The sequence below is a fragment of the Mandrillus leucophaeus genome, unplaced genomic scaffold (assembly GCF_000951045.1).
Source record: "Mandrillus leucophaeus isolate KB7577 unplaced genomic scaffold, Mleu.le_1.0 Scaffold4, whole genome shotgun sequence".
Classification (NCBI taxonomy): Eukaryota; Metazoa; Chordata; class Mammalia; order Primates; family Cercopithecidae; genus Mandrillus; species Mandrillus leucophaeus.
Window position 1 is genome coordinate 11270676 of NW_012104253.1, and position 24057 is coordinate 11294732.

Sequence of the window (24057 nt, forward strand, 5' to 3'; positions counted from 1 at the left end):
TACCCTCGAACTTAAAGTATAATAAAAAAAAAAAAAGAAAGAAAAAAATACAGACAAGTCTTTGTCCTTATGGATCCTAGATGCTAGAGCTGTGTTACCCGATATGGTGACCACTAGTCACATGTGGCTATCTAAACTTAATTAAAATTAAATAATACTTAAAATTCCATTCCTCAGTCTCACTAGACACATTTTAAGAGCTTAGTAGCCACATGGGGCCAGTGGCTACTCTACTGGGCAGCACAACATTTTAATGTTTTTATGGAACATTCCATCATTACAGGAAGTTCTGTAGACAGCGCTATTCTACAAGAAAGGGCAAACAGGTACTTGTGGCAAAATGGAAGCAGTGCAAGGGAATAAAGAGAAAGTGATGGAAGGTCCTGTTTCAGCCAGAGGGTAAGAAAGGGCATCTTGAAAGATGTACTTGAGCTTAAACCTAAAGAATGTAAGGAAGCAAATAATCATGAGACCATTTGGGAGAAGGGCTTTGAAGACAGAATAAAGCATGGAGCAAAAGCAAAAGTGTGGTGCCTTTGGGAAACTGCAGAAAAGCCAAGCCTCCTGGAGCAGAGTGAAGACAAGGAGATGTAGTGATTGGAACAGGAAGGTAGGTAGGGATCAGGTCATAGAGGGCCTATGAGCCAAGGAAGGGCACTGAATTTGATTTGTAAGAGTGATGGGAAGCTAGGTGGTTTTGCTGAGGGAAGTGGCATGATGTGATTTACATGTCTGGAGGATAGCTCTGGCTTTTTGATGGAAAGCAGAAGGTAGGAGGGCTAAAAAGTAAGCAGGGAGACCAGTTCGGAAGCTACTGGACTGGCCCCAATGAGAGCTGGTGGTAAGAAGTGGCCTGAATGGGGATATACTGAAATGAATTCCACTGGCCTTATACTTATCTAAAGGGTGAAAGTAAAGGAGCCGTCTGGAAGGAAGAAACACACTATGGTGTAAGTTTTTCAATGTAACAGAACCATTTCCTGTATTCTGCCAGACTGCACTGCTTGGATTAAAAAGTGGTCTCACCTCTATGTGGGTCTCCTACTTGTGTGAGCGGAGGTAATTGTGTTCCATGAGATAGGGTTTAAGCAAAAGATGTCCATGCCTTCAGGACACTATCAGTTAAACATAAAAGGAAGACCAAGACAATGTGACTCAGGAGCCTATGCAGCATTAAAATATTTGCAGAATTATAGATTAATGAAAAGTCAGGGACAGAATGCCCATCCATACTCTGGAAGTGTTCTGTCAGATTCTATGAGTCCAAAAACTGCTACAATGATTATTGTTATTATACAACACACTCTAGAAGAAAAAATGCCAAAGCCCCAGCAGATGGCCTCTTACCTTAAGCAATATTTAAGATGACGAAATTTCAGGACAACGTGTGAATTTTAACTAGGTATTGGAATGAGTTGCAATGAGATTTGATATGTCTGTGATTTGACTATGCATTTGGCCTGATATACACCTGCATAACATCACATGATATTTAAAGGCAATTCTCATACATTATTGCACGGTCTTCACAACAGACATGGGATGTGGACAAAGGAAGTTATCCTTATCACCATTTTACAGCTAAGGAAACCAAAGTTCCATGAGGTTAGGAGATTTGCCAGTAGTTGAAGGATTATAACTCAGCTCTTCTGGATTTCTATGTCAAAACATTTCCCATGACTCAGCAATAAAACTCTCAAAGTATATAGGGAAACCTACCTTAGAAAAACAACCATTAGCTAATAAAACAGACTGCATATATTAAAGATTATTTAAATATCATCAATATTTTGCATTTTTACTATTTTTTCTATTAGTCTTTGGAAGGTTATAGAAACATAACATGCACCCTCTGTAGTAGTAGGAATAGAACAAAAAATGGTAAGTCACACAATTGCCTTTAAGATAATGGCCTTCAAGATTTAAATGAACCTTTATTTTCCCTGAAGGTAAGTGACTTTTTGAGAAAATTTAGGGTGGAAAGGGAACTAGATGAGACTGCATAGTCTGGGATACTAGGATACGTTAGAATAATCTTAAACGATTATATCTTAAGCTGATATAATTGTTCAGCTTTGTTATCTTTACAATAACATAGCCTGCATCAATCAATGTTCACTTGGAATCAGCTCTTTCTCTTCTCTGCCAAAGCATCATCTCCCAGATCTCCATATTTCAATTCAGTCCACAAATCACAGATTCTTTATTGGAAAAAGAGAGGTTTCCATGGTGACATGCAAATGGCCTTCTCAATTCTTAGTAACTCTTTTAATATCTTTTTATAAACAAAGCATATTGAGCACATTTGGAATAAAGAGAAATATATTTTATTTATGGAAGGAGTTAAAAAGAAAAGCCATGTCAAAGGAAATTTTCATAATAAATAAGTTGATGTTTGCTCTGCAAAACCTTAAAAGGACTCATTCTAAAATAAAAGTCCAGCATTTGGTTTATTGACAAGGATGGTAAGGAGGAAATCTCTGATATACATGCTGGCCTCTTAATCTGAAGAGCTGCAATACCTCATTAGGTCCACTTCAAAGATCAGAACTTCATCTTCTAGGTCCTTAATGATAGAATCATTTTACACCTGAAAAGCAGTTCATGTTTTCCATCTGACATTAGGAACACCACACCAAAGAGATAAAAAGCCTTTTTGTCTTAAAGACTTTATCAAGTACTCAGGAAATACAACATCCTTCATCCTAGCATCTCAGTCCTGAAATAAAAATTTTCTGCAAGAAGTTACATGCTCTTGACTTGTTTTGGTCACAATTTCTAGACACCGAAACAACTACAAAAAATAGAAAAAACATGGATATGACCCACAGACACACATTCTCACATCAGCCCATTTTAACATGATTAATCTGAAACTATATCCTTTTAGCTTTGAATCTGTGTCTTTGTATACTTATGAAATCACAAGTACAAAGGAAACACCTGAATGGTGTAATCGAATTTGACTGTAAAGGTTGGTATACAATTTATTTTCAAAGACTTAAAGATGACAAATATTGGCTATTATGGAACCACAGGAATGATTATGAGAAAGGAAAGTCAAAGCTAAGAGAGTAAAACCAGAGCAACAAAATAAACACATGAAACAGACCAACAATTGGGTTACAGGACAATATATGCCTCTTACACAAAATCATATTGACGTTACTTAAACTAGAATTAGTATGCCAGAAATAATCTTTGAGATTGAAGACTTTTTTTCAAACTATTTCTTTATAGGTGAAAAAAATGGGACCTTGGGAACATGAAGTGACTTGTTTACCCCTTCAAATAAATGTCAGGTTACTCCTCTAATAAACACTAAAATATACACAAATTCTGTAAACTCAACTTACTATTTTATTCTCCTCAATTGCCGAGGTTTGTACATTTATGTAAGTAAGAATTCTAACATGACTACATGACATGTTTTGCGATCCATGTTTCTAATTAAGTAGAAATTAATAATCAAGTGTAAAGAAATAAATTGCCAGCTATCACAGTATTTGATCAATCTTAAATGTAACTTCAGAGGCCCGGTATTTTCAACACCTCTCCCATAATTATTAACTTATTCCTAAGAAGGAGGGATTTAATGAATTAGATTAATTATTAGAAAGCTACAGCCTCCTCATTAATCCCACCATCGTCTCCCAGCACTTTGGGAGGCTGAGGCTAGAGGATCATTTGAGGCCAGGAACTCAAGATCAGCCTGGGAAACATAGCGAAACCCCGTCTCTACAAAAAAATTGTTTTAATTAGCCGGGCATGGTGGTAGAGGCCTTCACACCGTACTTGGGAGCCTAAGGCAAAAGGATCGCTTAAGACAAGGAGTTTGAGGCTGCAGTGAGCTATGACTGTGCCACTGCACTCCAGCCAAGACAACAGAATAAGACCCTATATCAAAAAAAAAAAAAAGAGAGAGAGAGAGAGGGAGCGGAAGGGAAGAAGGGAAGGAGGAAGCCAGATGCGATGGCTCACGCCTGTAATCCCAGCACTTTGGGAAGCAGAGGCAGGTGGATCACCAGAGGTCAGGAGTTCGAGACCAGCCTGGCCAACATGGCAAAACCCCGTCTCTACTAAAAATAGAAAACTTAGCCGGGCATGGTGGCTTGTGTCTGTAGTCCCAGCTATTCGGGAGGCTGAGGCAGAAGAATCACTTGAACTCGGGAGGCAGAGGTTATAGTGAGCCGAAACTGCACCACTGCACTTCTACCGTGACAGAGTGTTACGCCATCTCAAAAAACTAAATAAAGAAAGAAGGGATGAAAGGAGGAAGGGGAAAATGGAGGGAAGGAGAAAGGGAGGGAAGGAGGAAGGAAAGGAAAGAAGGAAGGAAGGAAGGAAGGAAGGAAGGAAGGAAGGAAGGAAACAGCCTCATCTGTTATGCTTCAAAAAACCAAAAATTCTTATGCCTAAATTTAACAGTTAACATTATTTATTTTAAAGGTACGACTATGCAATTCTAAGACTATATCAATAAATGAGTACTTGTCAGTAAGGTTACACAGAACAAAAGAAGAAAATGATCAAATATTCTATTACTTGAATGGTATGATCAGTCTGCTAATTTTTTCAAATTGCTGTATGATTTAGGCAGAAGTCAAACTCTTTGCTGAAAGACATGAAAAGTACAATTCCATAGCTAACATTAAACTTGATTGTAAAAATAAGCAAATGTAGCTCAAAAGATATATATGGTTACCAATTGTTATTACAGAGCAACACCTTTAATAAGATCATAAGTACATAAAATTAAAATGTGAATAATGATCACAAGCAGTTGAATGTAACCAACGAAAGTATTTTTCTTTCTTTTTTTTTTTTTTTTGAGAGGGAGTCTCACGCTGTCGCCCAGGCTGGAGTGCAATGGCCGGATCTCAGCTCACTGCAAGCTCCGCCTCCCGGGTTTGCGCCATTCTCCTGCCTCAGCCTCCCGAGTAGCTGGGACTACAGGCGCCCACCACCTCGCCGACTATTTTTTTGTATTTTTTAGTAGAGACGGGGTTTCACTGTGTTAGCCAGGATGGTCTCGATCTCCTGACCTCGTGATCCGCCCGTCTCGGCCTCCCAAAGTGCTGGGATTACAGGCTTGAGCCACCGCGCCCGGCCGAAAGTATTTTTCTAAAACAAGAGTTGAGAGAAGGTGAGAAGCAAGCTGACACTTATTGCATACCAGGCATTGTGGTAGCATTTTACCAATGTTCCAAGTTAACCATCTTAATTATCCCGCAACTTCATGAGGCAGCTATTACTATTATTATTATTATGTTATAGGAAAGAAACAGAAAGTTAGGTAATTTGCCTAAGGTCATATAGCTAGTAGGTGGAAGAGCTATGATTTGGATCCAGATATTTGACTCCTAAACCCACAATCTTTTCAGATTTCCCACTGAAGAATAGATAAATCCATAATCCATTTATTTAAAAAATACTTGAAAATGATTTTGATCATAAAAACCACAATGCAACATTTTTTTATCTTTGTGCACATGTCTGGAAAGCCTGCAAGATTAAGTCTACAGAAGTGAAACAGGATTCAAATCAGTTTTATGTTTATAATCATACATTACACATGACTTGCAGGCTTCAGCTTTTTTCAGTGTTTTCATAAATTTCGAGTCACTTTATCGTCACGATACCTCTATAAGGGAAAGCTGATGGGTTCGTCATTCTGTAGATGAGGTTTCAACTATGTGAGCTGCCCAGATTAGAGGCAGAGCTGGGACCAGAATTTACACATCCTGACTATCTAATGCTCTTTCTATCAGATCCTTCTGCCTTCAAAACCAAAAGATAGGAATTTCTGCATCTGAGACAATACTTTCCCCATCTTTTTTCTAAAGTGGAAAAAGATACTGTAATTTACACACAGGAAACCTAGACTGCCTTGACATGTTCTTTTTTTCTATTCTATAAGATCAAACTGTCTGAATAAAACAATTCTAAACCCTAACGCCTTTCATTTCTTTGACTTTTACCATAATATCCATGCTAAAGTGACTGAATTTAAATCATAGCTCATGTATATATCAAGTGATTCCATTATAATCTTGAAAACCTAGAGCCTATAACAGCAAAAGCAATTTCCATTCATATCATACATAAAAATAATCTAGTATTAGGTAAGACTGGACTTACATATAGCCATTGGTAGAAAAGATGTGCTAAGATATTCAATGATATCCTTGTGCAGAAATGGAGGAAAGGTAGCTAACGTTGATATCATCGTATAGGGCAAAGTACTCAGAATATCATCATTGAGAAAAGGTAGCAAACATGTAGTTGTATAAAATATCGACTGTCCAAGATCTACAAAACAAAATTGAGTAATCAGTCACTGAATATTTTGCAATTAACAAAATATGCTAACTTTACATTTTAAGCTTTAATGAAGTGGTTTAAATTATAAGCAACTAGTGCTCCCTCCCTATTAAGTGTTATGAAACATAATATTTGACAGGGTACTATGTATACAGTAATTGGTCAATAAATGACTGATGAATGAATAAGTTAAGAAATAGAAATATTCATTACATGCATTTTTCCTCCACATTTTCTCAATCTTCAGTAATACTTGGTATTCGTATTACTACATTCTACACAAGATAACTGAGGCACAAGCAGTTAGATGATTTGCCCAATGGAAGTTTTAGAGAATTCAAGGGCAGGATCAGAAATAAAACCGGACTATTTCTGCTCCATCAATCAAACCATCTGGAGTATCAGGCAATGAAGTAATTTGCAACCTTCAGCAGAGCAGCAATTTCAGAAAGCACCAAACAAGGGAAACCATAAGCTGGTGCTACATGACCCTGTGCATTGAGTCATCAATGATCATGGGAGGAAGTGCCACCTAATAATAATGTTTCTAACAACATCTTAAAACAGGGATAGTAACAATACCTACCTCACTTCATTAGAAGGATTGTTAGAAGGTTTTAATGGGATAAATGTAAAGTCCTTAGCATAGCACATACTGTGTGCTCCACAAATATTAGCTGTTATTATTAATATTAACAGTTACTATTATTATTACCTGCACAAGAATAAAAATAAAGGAGATGCAACAAAACCATAACTATTTAGTTTTAGAATGCATGTAGGCCAAATCCCATTACACTAAATGTAATTTGTATATTTGTATATTTCTGGACTTCCCAAAATATAGGCCATCAGTCCAGGATTGATGATGAAGACTTTGATCACTTTTGTATTCATTAGAACAGAAAAGTACTAGACTCTTCTTTGTTTTGCACCAGATGTACCTTCTTAGTGTTATTTGGATTCCTAATGTTATTTCTGGTTGTCATTAGAATTAATATGCCATCTCAGCAGGCACATCAGGCAGCAACAGACAGGATGTGGCCACAGTGCACACTAGAGGGCCAGGGTCAGTCAACTTTGAGCTCAAATGAATGAAATGGAAAATCCACAGGTGTTTTACTAAGAATTAACCAAGGCTATGCATACAAGACACCTCAGCTGCTTTTGCTGAGCCATTTAGCCTAATTACAGAACATAAGTACTGAAAGGAGCCCAGCTGGAGTATTTTTCACATAAAGAAACTGAGGTCCGGAGAGAGGTGATTGCTCAGGATCACCTGAGAGCAGCTGAACTGCGACAGAACCGTTGCCTAGTGCTCTTCCTGTACTCCACCTGGACCCAGCAGGAGGACACAGCCTCCGGTCTGAGCGTAGCAGCTCTCAAAATCTGTGCAAAAGAAGCATCCACAAGGATCTTGCTAAAAATTCAGATCCTCAGACCCCACCCCTCAGTGATTCTTAGTGACAAGTACCTGGGTGGGACCAGAATTCCATGTTACAAACCCCCTCGGTGATTCCGATGTTTTTCAGACCATCCTTCAAGAAACAATGCTGTACTGTTTCTCTGAACCATTCATTAGATTGATCCACTGAGTCTTTCCCTACCTTCTAAGCTCTATCATGCAGAACAAGAACACAATAGCTAAATAACAATGTCACAAAGTCACAAAACAGACGCAGGTATGAGAGCAAAAATACAAATTATCTCCCCTGAAATCGTCACAATTTACACATTAATTGCAATTATACATATTGCAATTTACCAAATTTAATGTCTTTATCTTAATCAAGGGGCTTTGAAGATAATGGGCAGCTCCCCTAACACAGTGGACCAACCCAGGCCCAGGCAGGTCCCAGGTGAGTTCAGGACCAGTAGTCACGAAGGAAACTCACTGACAAGCTCATCAGCATAGTAAACTCTGGCAGTCTTATGTTCAGAGTCCTCTCATTTAAGTTCAGAGCTGGCAGAGGATCACAGCAGAAGTGGCCAGGCTTAAGACGGCTACAGAATTATACAATAAGCAACTTTACGAAGTTCTATACCTTTTACATTCATCGTAACACAGAATTGTAAATATAAGAAAAAACAAATTCAATAGTTATTATTTCATCATTTTTATCTCAGTAGATTTTTAAACTTTTAAAATTAGGAACACGTTGTACTAAATAAACCATCAAGAATTCTCTTAGGGGAGTTAGCCATAACCAAAAGACAAAATAACCCCCACTACCCACTTATTTTCCAAAATTCAAATTCTTCTGTACAGCGAAACCTTGGTTGTCACACTTCCAGGGACCAAATTATCAGAGTTCTGAAGTTAAGACAACTAATGTTTTAAAGTGCGTTATCTGCAGAAATCCCTTTTCTTATTGCATTGCTTTTCATTTGATGCTCCCATTTTTACAGGTTAGGAGAATTTGGTAAGCAAGCAAGATAATGAAACTGCCTAAGGACACAGAGTAGAAAGGGAGAAGAGTGAAGAAAAGAAGCAGGCTCTTAGGCTTCTATTCTAAGCACCACTAATATCATATATCGTACACATACTGCAGATAGCATATAGCACCACTAATACCATATGCTGAATACAGCGTACAGCACCACTATATACTATATCTACATTTTGATACAACATTTTGTAATAACTATTGATTGTTGTTTACATTTGGAAGAGTTCTTAGAGATCACTTCTCATCTAACCTCCTGACTTTATTAAAGAGACAGGAAAAAATGGGTCCTAGAGAATTTGCTCCCTCAAAAATCACAGAATCAGTCAGTGGATTATAGCCTGCTCTTCATGCTCTACTTCTTAATTTTCTGGGCGTCAGTTTTAAAGTCTTATCTCCCTACTCATAATTTCAACAAGAGTCCCCATGATGACTCATCAGGAAAGAAGAGAAAATTTCTTGTTATATGTCTTCCTCCTTTCTCCAGCCCCATTCTCCCCCAATACTCCACCTGGATAACATCCGTCTGGCAATAAAGCAGTGTAAAATGATACTATGGGAAGCACCATAATGAAGTTTCAGTGTAGTGTTTCTAGCCACACAAAGCCCTTTCAGGTGACTGATTACAACAGTGACCATCTCCGAGCCCCTTGCTCAGCATCATATACATTCATAAGTATCCATGTACATTGACAAAGGTTTCAGCTAAGTGCTCACCGTGTTGGCCGTGCTGTAGTAAAGGAACTAGATCCAGGAGAGTCACCAAAGTCACGTAGAGGCCTTGGTAGTCCAAAGAAGGGTAGTCTGACAACTGAGCATCACGACTTTGCGGGCCGCGTTCTGAGGGAGCATCTCGCAGGACGCTGTAAAGGAGGGAGCGAGTAACAGTAGGGTTGATGGAACTGACCTGCGGTCTTAGAGATGGGGTGAGTGGGAATGGCACAGGAAAAAGACACATGGTCATGGGCACTGTCAAATTGGAGGCATCTTGGTTTTCCTTCTTCCCTGTGCGGGACAAAATGCTGTTGGGGGGACAAAGAAAAAAAAGAGACAACAAAGACACAAAGAACAGCACATTACATTGAAATGACACTCTAAAACAAATAATAAAACACCAGATACATTCCACATAAGATGCAATTGCCACGCCAGCAGGGTCTACCAATCTAGTACTGGTCACATAGCTTCATGCTCAGAGGTACCAATAATACAAGGTTTACTTTGTGGAAGTTTCATTGCATCTCATGTGTTATCTGGTTAGTAAGGAGCAAAAATATAAAAATGCATGTTTCAGTGCCAAACCCATGTTTTACAGTTTAGCAGTTTGGTGAAGGAGAGGTTTCCTGGAAGAAAAAACAATGGCTTTGTCTAATGAGTAAGGGCTCTTATTCCTAATTACAAGGAGCTTTCAAGGGAAAAGATGTTTTCAGCAGGACTGTCTTCATCAGGTAAATAGGAACTTGCAAAATATAGGTATGGCACTTGCAGAAACATGTTTCAGCAAAGAATAAACATGTGTGTTTATTAAGAAAGTCTTAAAAATCACATGTTTATTGCATCAAAATAATGTCTATATGTATATTATGATACTGTTTCATGACATTCTGTCAGTATCATTTGAGATAATGAAGTTTAAACAGGCATATGAATTTAGAAATAATACATATTTCTAAAATGTTAGCTAAACTACATTGGAAAAGCTATAAAATAATATATAGTTGATGGTCCGTAGCATATGTTTGTGAACTAATGATAATGGTTATTTATGTGTGTTTTTTTAAATTTTGCATGTTGGGGAGGAAACATTTTATTTTATGAATACAAACAGTGGTTTATTAAATAATTACCTTCAAAATTCTAACGACTAAGCAAGCAGTATCTGTCATATAGCTGCACATCATACAGTAAGATTTCATATATTACTGCTGCTACTTACGTTATTATTCAACAAAACTCACTAAAGACTAAAGGAAAGATAATTTAGAAAGTTAAAAAAAATTAATGGGAATAAAAATAAATTCTAAAAATAAATTGGTTTTCTTTTAGCCTTAATTTTAAAATAAAAACCTTTTTGGTAAAAGCAATAAAGCAGAAAAGTTGTGAATTTAAAAATAGAAGAAGTTACTGCTTAGCAAAATGTTTAGGTTTTGTAAAATTAGGTTATACTATTTAGCATTAAAGACAATAGCTATAGATTAGCATGATAATATCTGTGCACTTGCAAAGTGCTTTTATATAGTACACTTATGTTAGTCCAAGCAGATAACAGTTTATGAGTGGTTCATTACATAAAAATAACCTTGTTTTACAGTTGCTCTATGTGCATCAAACATTGCTAAGTTCTTAGTTAATGATACTACATTTACAATTTTACAGTGATGTGAAGAATTGGTTAGTGTCAAGCATGCTTGCTATATCAAGTTTGCATTTATTTTTATTTACTCTTAGTGCAAAATATGTCACAAAGTAAGAAAAATGACTACATGCTTTGTATTTTCCATGTGCCTAATTTACCTCGATTTCCTTTGTCTTCTGTTACCCAATGTCCGGGGGAAACAATTGATAATAATAAAAATAATTTCAGAATACTTATGTAATACTTCTTATCAATAAATAACTTAAGATTTGGTGGTTTTTTGTAATTTAAAGGGATTTAATTTACCTTTTTGTGTGTGATGTATTTGACTTTGTAAGCTTATACTTTACAACGGGATAATATCAACATTCCAGTTACCACCTGACTGTATCTATTATAAATGCCATCAGATTTTTCATCAGACTTTACACTTTTCTCACATGACTCAATTATTCCTAAGAATACCACCTTTACTAATGTTATATTCTTGATAAACCCAGTCACCAAAAATCTGTTTTAATCCTGTAGGATTCTAATCCCACTGAAAGTTCCTCTAGAATCACAATGGCTATAAGTCAAATATATTATTTCCCAAACTTCAGCCCTAAATTAACCTACTATTGGCATCTTTTCAAAATTACAAAATGTGGATCTTATAGAAGTGGTATAAGGAGAACAACATTTTGCCTTAGAAAATAAAAATAGCTGAATACCATAAATTAATGCTATCCTTTAAATTAAGTGCAATGCTCTGATCAAACTTCTTGGTGGGGGAAATAAACACATAATTTTTTCAAATACACCTTAGTGTTTTTCCAAAGTACGATGTAAGTTAACAAATACTTTGGAGGCTCTACTTTGATATTTTTCCCTTCCTGTATATGTGGGGTTCCCAAATGATAGCAACAACAGCTTCATACATGCAGGGAGGGAAGAATGTCAGCATGAAAACAGTAAAACTTCTCTCTCACTGCCTTTAGATTTGAGAATTCGGTGAGGTTGAGAAAAAAATGGCTGAAAATGAGTCATCAATGAAACCAGTTTTAAATTACCATTCATGTCTCAATGTAAGGAAATGTTTTCATTTGTGGAAAAACTCAAGAAGGGCTCATGAATAAATGTACAATGCATTGTGATTTTATGACGTTTTGTGAAGTTTATTCAGAAAAAAAAAAAAAAAAAGTATTTCCCCAACCAAACTGCCTAACTTGGGAGTTGATACAACCATTTTCCCCACCTGAAATTCTTTCCCAGAATTCTGCAAACCCAACCAAAATGAATATTAAGAATGCCCTGCTCAGAAGAGTTTGACCCAGCAGCCAGCTTTTCACCTTTCCCTTTTCCTCCTGAGATTCTCTTTATCAACCATTGACTTTCAGCATCAAGAGAGGAAGACCTCTGCTGGTGTGAGGAAAGATGAGAAGTTGCCCTGAGGTATGTGTAGCACAGAAAATTAATATGCCAAACAAACTCCCTTTAAGATTAGGAATGTTGACATTTGAGTTGAATCCATGTACTAAACAAAATTTACTTCATTATGCTAGGCTCTAAAGTTACTCTATGACTTAACCAATAAAATGGTGGATATATCTATATATACATATATACTTCCTAAGCAATTGGAAATTACGGTTCAATTAAGATTATTATGCTGAGTCTACAATCCATTTTTAAAACATATTAGGCATTTTCTGAATAGTTAGCAGCAAGCAGCTTTCCCCAAATGTAATGATTTTGTTAAAAGATTTTATGTGCTAGCAGCCTAAACAGCACCAGAAGAGAGATCTGGGGGTAGAAATTCCAAAAGAATGTTTGACGTAGGAAGAAGACTAGGATCCTTTAAGTGTCCTGCCAGGTAAAAGGCAAGATTCTTAAAAACCTTCGCTGTTGACAACATGGCCACAGGATGCTTCCACTATAAAAAGAACAGACTCCCTCCCATGTAGCAGTGAGGGGAGGTTAAACTAGATGGTCTTTGTAGTTGCTTCTAATGCTAAAAGCAAACAAAAAACTAAACTCTGAAGTTGTGTATTGCTTACTGCCGAACTCAGGTATCTGCTAAATTAAAATGAGTACAACTTGGCACTCAGATATAACTTTACCAGACCCCAGGTCACTACTAGATTAAGTAAATGCTCTAGAAGGATTCCAGCACTGGATGAGATCTGGACTAAAGTCAACTCAATTCAACGAACATTTACTGATCCCCTTCTCTGGGTCAAACACCGCTCCAGACACACGGGCTAGCAAGCTGAATAACACACAGGACTCACCTTCCACTACTAGAGTTTAAGGAACGCCCAGGAACACAAATTTGAGTCTAACTATGAGCTAAGTGGACATATGTGGACTCTTCAACTGATTTTGCAGTCAACTATGGTAACATACAATTTCTTCCCTCCTACGAATTAAATAAATTGAAGTTAAATGTCTAAGCTAATTTCTGCCTTTCGAAATAGGTACAAAACTCTACTGAGAACAGTGAGAGTTGTATGCATGCACAAATACCAGCGAACTATTGCTCCAAAAATGCAACCCTGACTCAGATGAAGCTGCTGAAATTTCAAGTTGCATATTTTAACCAAAAAAATAATCATTTTAACTTCATCGAGAATATCCAAATGAAAGACAAATAGTTATTTTGTGAGAATCATCTCTAATTCTTTCTTCTTGTTATTTTTCCCCAAGAACCTGAGTTCTGAAAGCAAGAAGTGCTTCTGAATGTAAAGATCATATTAAATGATTTAATACTATTAAATGCTTTGATAATATTAAACAATATATAATAATTTTGCAGCAGAAAATCTTCTTTGTTGTAGAAAATCTTACTGTTGATAATCTTGGACACCAAATACTTAGACAATCTTATTTGTCTTGGAATTTATTTATTTATTTATCTTAGAGATAGGGTCTCACTCTGTCACCCAGGCTGGAGCACAGTGGTGCAATCAAGGCTCACTGCAGCTTCAAATGCCTAGGCTCAAGCAGTCCTGGTGCCCCAGCCTCCAAGGAGCTTGGACTAAAGGTGCATGCCACCACACCTGGCTAATTGCTAAAATATTTTTTAGAGATGGGGTCTTACTATGTTGTCCAGGCTGATCTCAAACTTGTGGCTGGTCTCAAACTTCAAATTTGAGACTTCTGGTCTCTAACATTATCTCAGTACAGCTCCATTTAAATTCTGAAAAGATGACAAATCTTGGTGCCAAGCACTTCCTTTAATCTGCCACCTCAGTCTCCCAAGTACCTGGGATTATAGATGCCAACCACCATGCCCGGCTGTCTTGAACTTTCTAATAGCATAAATAAAATGAAGAAGTACAAACACAATTGTTATGGATGTATGTATCAACAGTTCTGTACTTCTAGAAAAAAAAAAAAAAAAAAAAGCTGGGGTAGGCAAAAGAAAATGAATTGGGTTCAGGCCAGCATTTGAACCTAGACCAACCCATGACATGTTACCTTCCCAGCGTTTGCTTTCTTAGTCCCACTCCGTGTGTGTGTGTCCTGTTCACTACAGCCTGTCAGCTCTGCTCTGACCTGCTAGCCACAGCTAATTGCCGAGCGGAAGACAGAACTGAAACACTGGGGAATTGAAATGCTGTCCACATTATGTCAGTACAGCTCCATTTAATTTCTGAAAAGATGACAAATCTTTGTGCTAAGCACTTCCTTTAATCTCAAAGAGACCCAAAACTAGTCTGTGGACTCATAATGAATGTTGGCATCCCCAAAGGCGAAGCCAGGTTTTTACTAAAAGCAGTGTCCCTATAATATGATAAATACTCGTCCTAAGAAGAAACAGTATAGCATAATTGTTGAGAGCATGTGATGTGAATTAGGGTCAAATCCTGAACACTTATTAGATAAGTAACTTTGAGCAACTTATTTAACCACTCTGCCTTAGTTTTATTATCTGTAAAATGCGTATAACAGTACACTTATCTCATAGAATTATAATGAGAGATTCAATGAGATGACACATTTAACTTCTTAGGACAGTGTTTGACACATATGATTACTAATATTATAAGACAGTATTGCTATAATAATGGTTGCAATTGTTAGTATTACCATTAGCAGATGTTGATGTTGCCTCCCTTTGAAAATGAACTCAGCTCAGTTGCATAGAATCTTCTCCAACAAGCCACTTGAACAAACTCCCTGTTTTACCACTAAAGTGCTACTACCTATGATCATATTCTAATGGTCCACTGCTCAAGAAAATGGAATCCTTACGTCTTGCAAACATGACTTTTCAGTATTTTAAATTCCTTAACTCTTGGACACAATTACTAAGACCTAAGCAGCAAGCTCTGAGGTGCCAACTAGGATGTTACAGTTTCCTGACAAATGGAATTCAACATGCTTCCTACTGAAAAGTGTCTCTCACTTTGAGAACTTTCAGAATTTGTCATAAAGAAAACTGTTTCCCATTGAGAACTTGGACCTCAAAGACAAAAGGAGAATTCAAGAGAATAGAATTGGATGCCTTGATTCATAAATTTATCTGATGATCACTATGAAAATTGGGCTAATTATTCTACTACAATTTGAGAAGAAGGAAAATATCCTGTAAGAGGCCCTAACCTTACCATGTAAGTATGAAATGTATGAATCTGATAAGCAGGAGCCCTTCAATATAGAACAGGATCACTAAGGACTCTAAAGAAGGAAAGATATTTCAAAAAATAAGAACAGAGAGATAGCAGGACTGCAAAAGATTCGTAGCTGACTTGATCACACGAAGCTTCTATCCACAAAGCATTCAGAATGCCCCTGGCAAAGCCTTCAACTGCTAGAAACTCCAGTGCCACTAGTCTTTGCAAATTTGTGTTCTCCTAATATCTGTCTTACAAAATTTTTGCTGCTATACAGCTAAAAGAAATAGTACCAAGCCAATTTATGTGTTGCCAAAATCAGATTTGAAGTGAGAAGACTGTGGTAATGGAGAAACCACATCTTGGAATTTAATGGAACGTGAGGTGTTCTTCTGAATTCTTCAATGTTATTTTCCAAAACAATTGAGCTTTTACTTGAACAGTTCATCTTTGTTTTCTCTGTTTTCTTAATCAAGATATGTGGAGTAAACAGGGCCCTCCTATCTCTACCTTATGGTAAAAGTAAACAAAAGAAAAAGAGTCCTATTTTTTTTCCTTGTCCTTCATGGAATTTCATTATCAAGGCAAAGCATGTTGAACACGTGAAGTGTTACCCAGATTAAAAATAACTATTATCACTGTATATTACACTTAGGGAAACAGAAAATGCTAATGATGAACCTAAAATGCCACATAATTCTGATTTGCTTTTAGACCAAAAGTGTTTCCAATTCTTAATTTTAAGCAATTGTAGGCTATCCTTTTAATCCCACTCTATATTAGTGCCAAATATAGAACTGTATCATTTTAAAGATCCCCTGAAAAGATGTGCAATGCGGGAAAGCAGGCAGTAGCCAGGCAACCAATCTTTTCATCTGGGCCTGGGATCCAATTTGCTACATACACCCAGAGAACTTGAGTGCAGACTCTTCTGGCAGAGCACTAGAAAACATAGGCCCTTTAAAACTTGCAATTCAATAAAAATTTAGATCCCAATAAATTCAGCAGTACTACCTAATAATTCTCTCAAAGTAGAGGATATTGTAAAGCTTACCTTAACAAGGTCTGAGAAAAGTATTTCAAGGTGTTTGCAATATCTGTTCCTGATGGTACAGGATAAATGTTGTGGAGAACCCGGTTATGATATTCCTGCAAGTACCGGATCTTGGAAGCAACTAGATAAAAGCAAAAAAAAAAAAAAAAAAAAAAAAAAAAAAAAGAAGAAGAAGAAGAAGAAGAAAAAGAAAGAGAAGAATCATCTTGTAATATGTATTAGGCATACAGTCATTTTTTAAAATGATTACATACAAGAATTTAATCAGTATTTTAAGGAACATAAGTAAATCTTTAATAGAATTCCATGATAGAAACAATTACAAAAAACTTTTAATTTCTTTTAATTGTATTCGGCACACAAAATTATTCTTAGTTTTCTGGTTTAATAGCCTATTCACAAATTATCTATTGCTTGTTTTAATCACTAAGAAAAGCAGTACTCCAAATTGTTTTCTAATCACCCCCAAGATGGCTTGTTATTAGCAAAATAATAATAGATATAAATCTCTGCTGAGGAATTATATTTAATGTTGCTTAACTAAAACTGAAAGAGAAAACTGAAAAGTCTTTCTACAACACTCAAAAAATCCTAAAATATAGGGAGTCCATTGCACGATGGCATCAATTGAAGTCAGATTATTAACTCAACATGTGATCATGAAAGTGTGTTTAGTAAATGCTTTAACTGTGAGAATATGTTAAGAGTAGATTAACATGATGAGTGTTAAGGAAGAATACAATGATCGTGCACTAATAAAAATGTAAAAAATAAATGTCACATTTTTTCTTCCAAAGAATTTCATAAATTAGGAGACTTCCTAATAGCTTTCTGAGCTTGGCTGCCCAGATCTTCTCAAGATTCAGGAGGGACTCAACAGATTTATTTACCCTCCTAGACCTACCTGGAGTCACCAGCATTGTCCACATTCCTGACCTGACCTTTGACCTGGCTGTAGTGAAGGACCCCGTTCTAGTCATTCCTCTTTGCAAATCCCAAGGAGCCATGATGATCAACGTCTTTCTGGTCTCCTCTTCCACAGGGTTCTCAACACTGTCCACTTGTCTTTTCAATCTTTAAGGCTACCAAGGGAGCCTTTTAGGTGGTATGGCTCACTGTCAGCAGTTAACAGAAGACATATCAAGTCCTGGAGAAGCAAGGCCTGCTATTCCCAATAGCCCATGGAAATAAGCTCCTGGATGCATTCTAACTCAGAATCCTTTTGATAAGTGTGGGACGTAGAAGCACAGAACGATAAAATATCAGAACTGGAAGGACCTTAGAGACCTCTTCCCATAACCACTTCCTTTTAAAGATGGGGAAAATGAGGCACATAGGTGGTCAATGGCAGAGCCAGACTAGTGCTTAGATTTCCTGATCCCAATCCAGTGATCTTTCCACTATGACATACTCTAGAATATGATTCTGAAATGATGTCCACGTGAACGTCACGTTCACATGAATGTGAACGTCCATTGCTTGACATCAATGCAATTTCCAGCAGTTACCAGGTTAATCACTGATTCTAAATCCTACATACACCATTTATCAGATTTGCCTTTTCTCTCTTCCACTACCTGAACTATTTCCATAATATGGTTAGCATTTTCCCAAAGAAATAAGTCTAGATTACAGATAATAATACCTTGAGTCTGTGTGACACATCAGCTCCAAAGAAAGCAACAAGTTTATAAACATCATCTCAATTAATTCCATAAGTATTTGGTTGTAAATAACTTTTTTTCCTAAGATAAAGTATAAATAGGTGATACTTGAAAATGGTTCAACTGCATAATCTACAAAAGTCCATTTCCTGCTCAGTGTTTTTGATCTGCTATTCATTATATTTTTAAAATCATATTACAAGAAAATCCCCATATTAATGCATAGTTCCAAGTTCCAAATATCCGAGATACATGCTAGGCCAGCACATGCTGCCTGCTCACCCACTGTCACAGTAATGAAGCATTACTGTGACTTTTCTCAAGTTTTAATATTCAGCAGGTTTCTGTAGAGTATTTCAGGAATACCATTAATCATTGCACCACCTAAGAAAAGGAGTTGATAATAGTACAGGGTACGGACAGTAAGTGCAAATGAGGAAAAAACTCACAGATCCCCCAACTCAGTGGCTTGCTCATAATTCAAGAGCTATAAAACCATCACTACACAACGATTACAAGCATTCAAAAATGTTTGTTAAATGAAAGGATGTTCTTTTTATAGCTCTTTTCATTAAAGTGCAACAGTAGCTCCTTTCCACAGGTACCCAAATATGCAGAGCAAAGCAGAGACGAGAGTCTCTTTTTTCTTTGAGATCTTTTAATATTTTACAAAAGTCATATTGCATTGTCTCTGTGTACTTACCTGTTCATTTTTCTATACCAGCTTGTAAATTTCTTAAGGGCAGAAACTATACCTTACTCATGGCTCTATCCCAAGCCTAACACACCGGTACTTAGTAGGAACTCAGTATGTTCATAGGATTAAATGAACAAATGAATTAATACTTTAGTAACAGCACTTATCACTCAGGTCTTTAGGATATATAGAGAGTATACATATCTGCATATATATGTACACTATACACATATATACCTGCATATAGACATATGACAGATTGTGGACTCTTCATCCTTAGTGCCAGACACTTAGTAGGTACTCAATAAATCATTGATAAGTGAAGATGAAAAAAAAAAAAAAAAGAAGAAAGAAAGTGGGATAGAGAAAGAGGAAGAGAGTGGTGAGTAATCATGAAAGACCATTTATAGAACAGATTGAAAAAACTGTTCCAGCCAATTTGTGCATTGGTGAATGCAATACAATCTTAGCAGTCATAGATTTAACTTCCATGTTTTCAACAACTCGAGAGCAGCCAAAAAGGTCCGTTACAAATAGTAATTTGTAATTGTGCCAAGGATGTGAATAAAACTCATTTACAGTTCAATTTTGTGCACTAGAGGTGGTCATTTGGCTGGTTAATAAGCCCATGTGAGCATCCAGGAGCCTCATCAAAGCAGAGTTCCTCTTTACTCCACACACATACCTGACTGCTGCTGCGGAGACTCCAATAACTGGGCCCGATAGATATAAATGAATGATCTTCAACCTCAACTGACCCTAAGGCTACATTTCTCTAGTAAGCTCCTTCTTCTACACTCTTCAGTGATAGTTACACTGTCTTCAAAACTCCCCCCGGCACCACCCCTTTCCTTATACTTTAAAAAGCCATCTGTTATTGACTGAATTTTGTGGCGCTTAGAATTCATATGTTGAAACCTTAACCTCAAAATGTGACTGTACCCAGAGATAAGGCGTTTAAAAGGGTGATTAAGTTAAAATGAGGCCGTTTCGGTGGTGAACCCTAATCCAATCTGACTGGTGTCCTTGTAAGAGGAGATTAGGACACATAAGAGATACCAGAAATGTGGGAACACAGAGGAAAGGCCACATGAGGACAAAGAGAGAAGGCAGACATCTGCAAGTGAAGGAGAGAGGCCTCAGGAGACACCAAACCTGCCAACACCTCGATCTCAGACTTCAAGCCTCCAGAACTGCGAGAAAATATATTTCTGTTGTTTTAGCCACCCCATCTGTGGTACTTTTATGGCAGCTGGAGCAAACTAATACACCATCATAGAGAAAATATTTTCTTTTCTTTTTTCGAGACGGAGTCTCGCTCTGTCGCCCAGGCTGGAGTGCAGTGGCGCAGTCCCAGCTCACTGCAGTGAGTGACCTCTGCCTCCCGGGTTCACACCATTCTCCTGCCTCAGCCTCCCGAGTAGCTGGAACTACAGGCACCCAACACCACGCCCGGCTAATTTTTTGTATTTTTAATAGAGATGGGGTTTCACCATGTTAGCCAGGATGGTCTCGATCTCCTGACCTCATGATCCACCTGCCTCTGCCTCCCAAAGTGTTGGGATTACAAGCGTGAGCCACCATGCCCGGCCCTGAGGAAATCTTATTAGTAAGGGTTAAGAGTATGAACTCTGAAATCAAACAGTTCTGACTTAAGACCTTGGATCTATCTCCACTTAAGCCCAATTTCCTCATCTGTAAAATGGGGATAATTATATCGACTTCATAGGGCTACTGTGATTATTGTGCTATTGTGATTACTGTGCGAGTGGATACTTTGCACAGTGCCTGCTATACACTCCACATATATTAAATAGTAGATGTCAAAAACCTACTAGCATCTCCTTTCCTTGTCCTGCCTAACACCAATCCCACCACTCACTGGGGCTCTCCATCCATCAGTGTGTCTCCTATGGACTTAATCTCTCCCGCTTTGCTAAATCATTCCTACCAGGATTCAAACAAACTGTAGAATCTCCCTTGTCGACGGGAAATAAAAAAACCTCTCTCCTGCCTTTCCATTCCCCCTCCAGTGACGGGTCTCTGCCTTCAGAGCCAAGATGATGAAGAGCTGTGCACACATTCTCCTCTCTCTGTCACTTCCTGTTCCTCCTTCCACTCACTCCAGTTTGGCTCCCACATCCACCACTGTACCGAGTCCTTTTCCCATAATCATCTGGAGCCTCCAGATTGCCAATCCGTTGGGTACTTTCTGATCACCATTTTCCTAGGCTTTTCAGAGCATTCTGTACAGTTGATCCCTCCCTCCTTCCTTCTTGAAACTCTCTCCCCTTGGCGTTCCAGATCCCACATTCCGCTGGTCTGCCTCCCGTGGAATGTATCCTTCTTCAAGTGCTTTGCCACTTCCCCCTATTGCTTGATGTCTAAGTGTTGGAATTCATCAGGGCTCAGTTCTAAACTCTCTGTTCCTCTCTCTCGATATTCTCCCCATAGGCAATCCCAACCATCCACAGGGCTGTCAGGACCGTCCAGGGGCCAACTGCTCTGAAAGGTCTGTCTCCATCCCGGGAGGGTAGCTCTTGTGAATAACAGGCCTCATCGATTCAATTTCTCCACTTGGAAATCTTATAAATATCTCAAAGAAAACATGTCCAACATTGACTCTTAGGTCTCCCTTCCCCCAAGAAAGAAGCCTACTCCACCATCCGTGTAATCCACCTAGTCACTCAAGCAAAGCATTCTAAAGTTCATCCTTGACAGCCCCTATTCCCTGCCGTATCTCACTCCTCTCATCCAGTCCATTGCTAAGTCCTATTAATCACTAAGTCTTATCACTAAATCCTATCAAATACATCTCCCAACTGTCTTCTGTTCTTTATCGTCACTGTCATTACTCAGGAGCAGCATCTCCTGATCAAGTCTAACAGCCTCCTAACTCATTTTTCAGATTTCTTTTTGCTTCTCTCCACAGTTTCTCCTCAGAGCAGCCAAACAGATCTTTTTAAATTATAAACTGCTTCATACTGTCATAAACAGTAACCACTGCTCAGAGTACTTCATGGGCTGCCCACTGTCTTCAGGACAAAATCCCAAATCCTCCTTAGTGTGGTTAAAGTCCCTGCCTATCTTCCACCCTAATCTCATGACACAAGAGCCAGACACTGTTGTGGTTATTTATTTTATTTATTTTACTTTATTTTATTTTATTTTTGAGACAGAGTCTTGCTCTGTCGCTCAGACTGGGGCACAGTGGTCTGATCTCCGCTCAGTGCAACCTCCACCTCCCGAGCTCACGTGATTCTCCTGCCTCAGCCCCGCCAGTAGCTGGGATTACAGGCGCTGGTCACTGTGTCTGGCTAATTTTGTATTTTTAGTAGAGCCGGGGTTTCACCATGTTGGCCAGGCTGATCTCAAACTCCTGGCCTCCCAAAGTGCTGGGATTACGGGCATGAGCCAGCCACCATACCCGGCCCCTCTTTTCCTTAACACTGTTTTTTGCTTTTTTGTGTTTCTTTTTTTTTTTTTTTTGCTTGAAAACCTTTCTATGTCCTTGTCCCTCTTCATAGAGTGCTTTCCCTCCACATTTTGTGGGACTAACTCCTACTCATACTTCAAAACCGACTTTAAGTGTCCCTTCCTCATCATGAAGGTCTTTGCAAACTTCCTTGTCTGAAATGATTCCCCGATCTCCACCTTCATTTCTTTCTGTGTAACACTCTGCGGTTTTGTCCAGAGCAGTGAGAACAATTTGTAATGATGTGTTTCTTTAGGTGACTGTTGACTGTCTTTGCTAAGTGAACAGTGAGCTTTTTGTTCACCATTGTGTACCTTTGGTGCCTATTAAGTATTGAATTTGCTGAGTTCCTAGTAAGGATGAAAATAGACAAGGCAAGAAGGGAAAGAATGGCCTTTTACAGCTGTTCAACTTTGTGTCTTTATAAAAATAGCCTAGGAGGCCAGCTATTAAAACTGTGATGAAAATGAAGAAAAAAAACAAAAGGGGTCTGTGCATACACAAATTTAATCTCTGTTCGATATTTTACTGCCCATTCTATCCTCACCGTTTCTTAGGGGCTTTGCTACTTTTTGGGAGCAAAAGTCATAAAAGCAAAATTCACTCATAGAATAAACAGTACTTTAACAAAATTGGGATTGCATAAAACATAAGTTTTAAATCTTTCTTCTTTAAGTCTTAAGCATTTTCCTATGTCACTAAATATTTTTAACGGAGATCCATCCCTATTTTTGAAAAATTTAATTAGCAATGCTCATTATCATAAAAGGAAAAAATTCAGGTAAGCAACATGAAGAAGATAAAAACACCTAAAGGGCCCACTACTGAGAAACAACTGTAGTTAACATTTTGGCATGTTATCCTTCTAGAAAATTTTCTCTGCATAAATACACATTTACCAGAATGGGATTAAACTGTGTATAGTTTTAGAATCTGCTTTCCTCACTTTCTAGGCACTTCTGTATCATCATTTTAATGGTTTTAAAATTTCCTTTATGTAAGAGAATCATAATTTACTTTACCAATAATCTATTTGTGAGATTTTGGGGTGTTTTCCAGTATTTTATTCAATGCTGCAAAGAATATTCTTTTCTTTTCTTTTACTTTGTTTATTTTTTGTAGAGACAGAGTCTCACTATACTGCTCAGGCTGGTCTCGAACACCTGGGCTAAAGGGATCCTCCTGCCTCGGCCTCCCAAGTGCTAGGATTACAGAAGTGAGGTGCCACGCGAGACCAGAATATCCTTTTAAATACTCTATGTGCACACAGCTTTAATTATTTCCTTAGAATAAATTTTTAGTTACGAGATTGCTGAGTCATATGGAAAACACTCATTGTTAAAGCTCTTGGTAAGAATTAAGAAATCGTCCTTCAGAAAGACAGTACCTGTTTACATACCAGCAGAGTATATACATCATTAAGTGTGAATAACATCTCT

At 37.8% G+C, this 24057-nt stretch overlaps 1 protein-coding gene across 2 annotated transcripts in view; it reads right to left on the reverse strand.

Moving 5' to 3' along the window:
* The window catches only part of UNC79 (unc-79 homolog (C. elegans)), a 382451-nt gene that overhangs the window by 228521 nt on the left and 129873 nt on the right, over positions 1–24057 (reverse strand). Inside the window, exons 2-4 of one of the 2 annotated variants that reach the window (XM_011991736.1) lie at positions 16783–16903; positions 9489–9634; positions 6142–6312 (exon numbers count right to left, since the gene is read on the reverse strand). In XM_011991736.1, coding sequence (XP_011847126.1) covers positions 6142–6229 — 88 coding nt within the window. In that variant the 5' untranslated portion in view covers positions 6230–6312; positions 9489–9634; positions 16783–16903. Of the gene's footprint in view, positions 1–6141; positions 6313–9488; positions 9635–16782; positions 16904–24057 lie in introns of those variants that run through there. The other variant, XM_011991735.1, reaches the window with a different exon arrangement.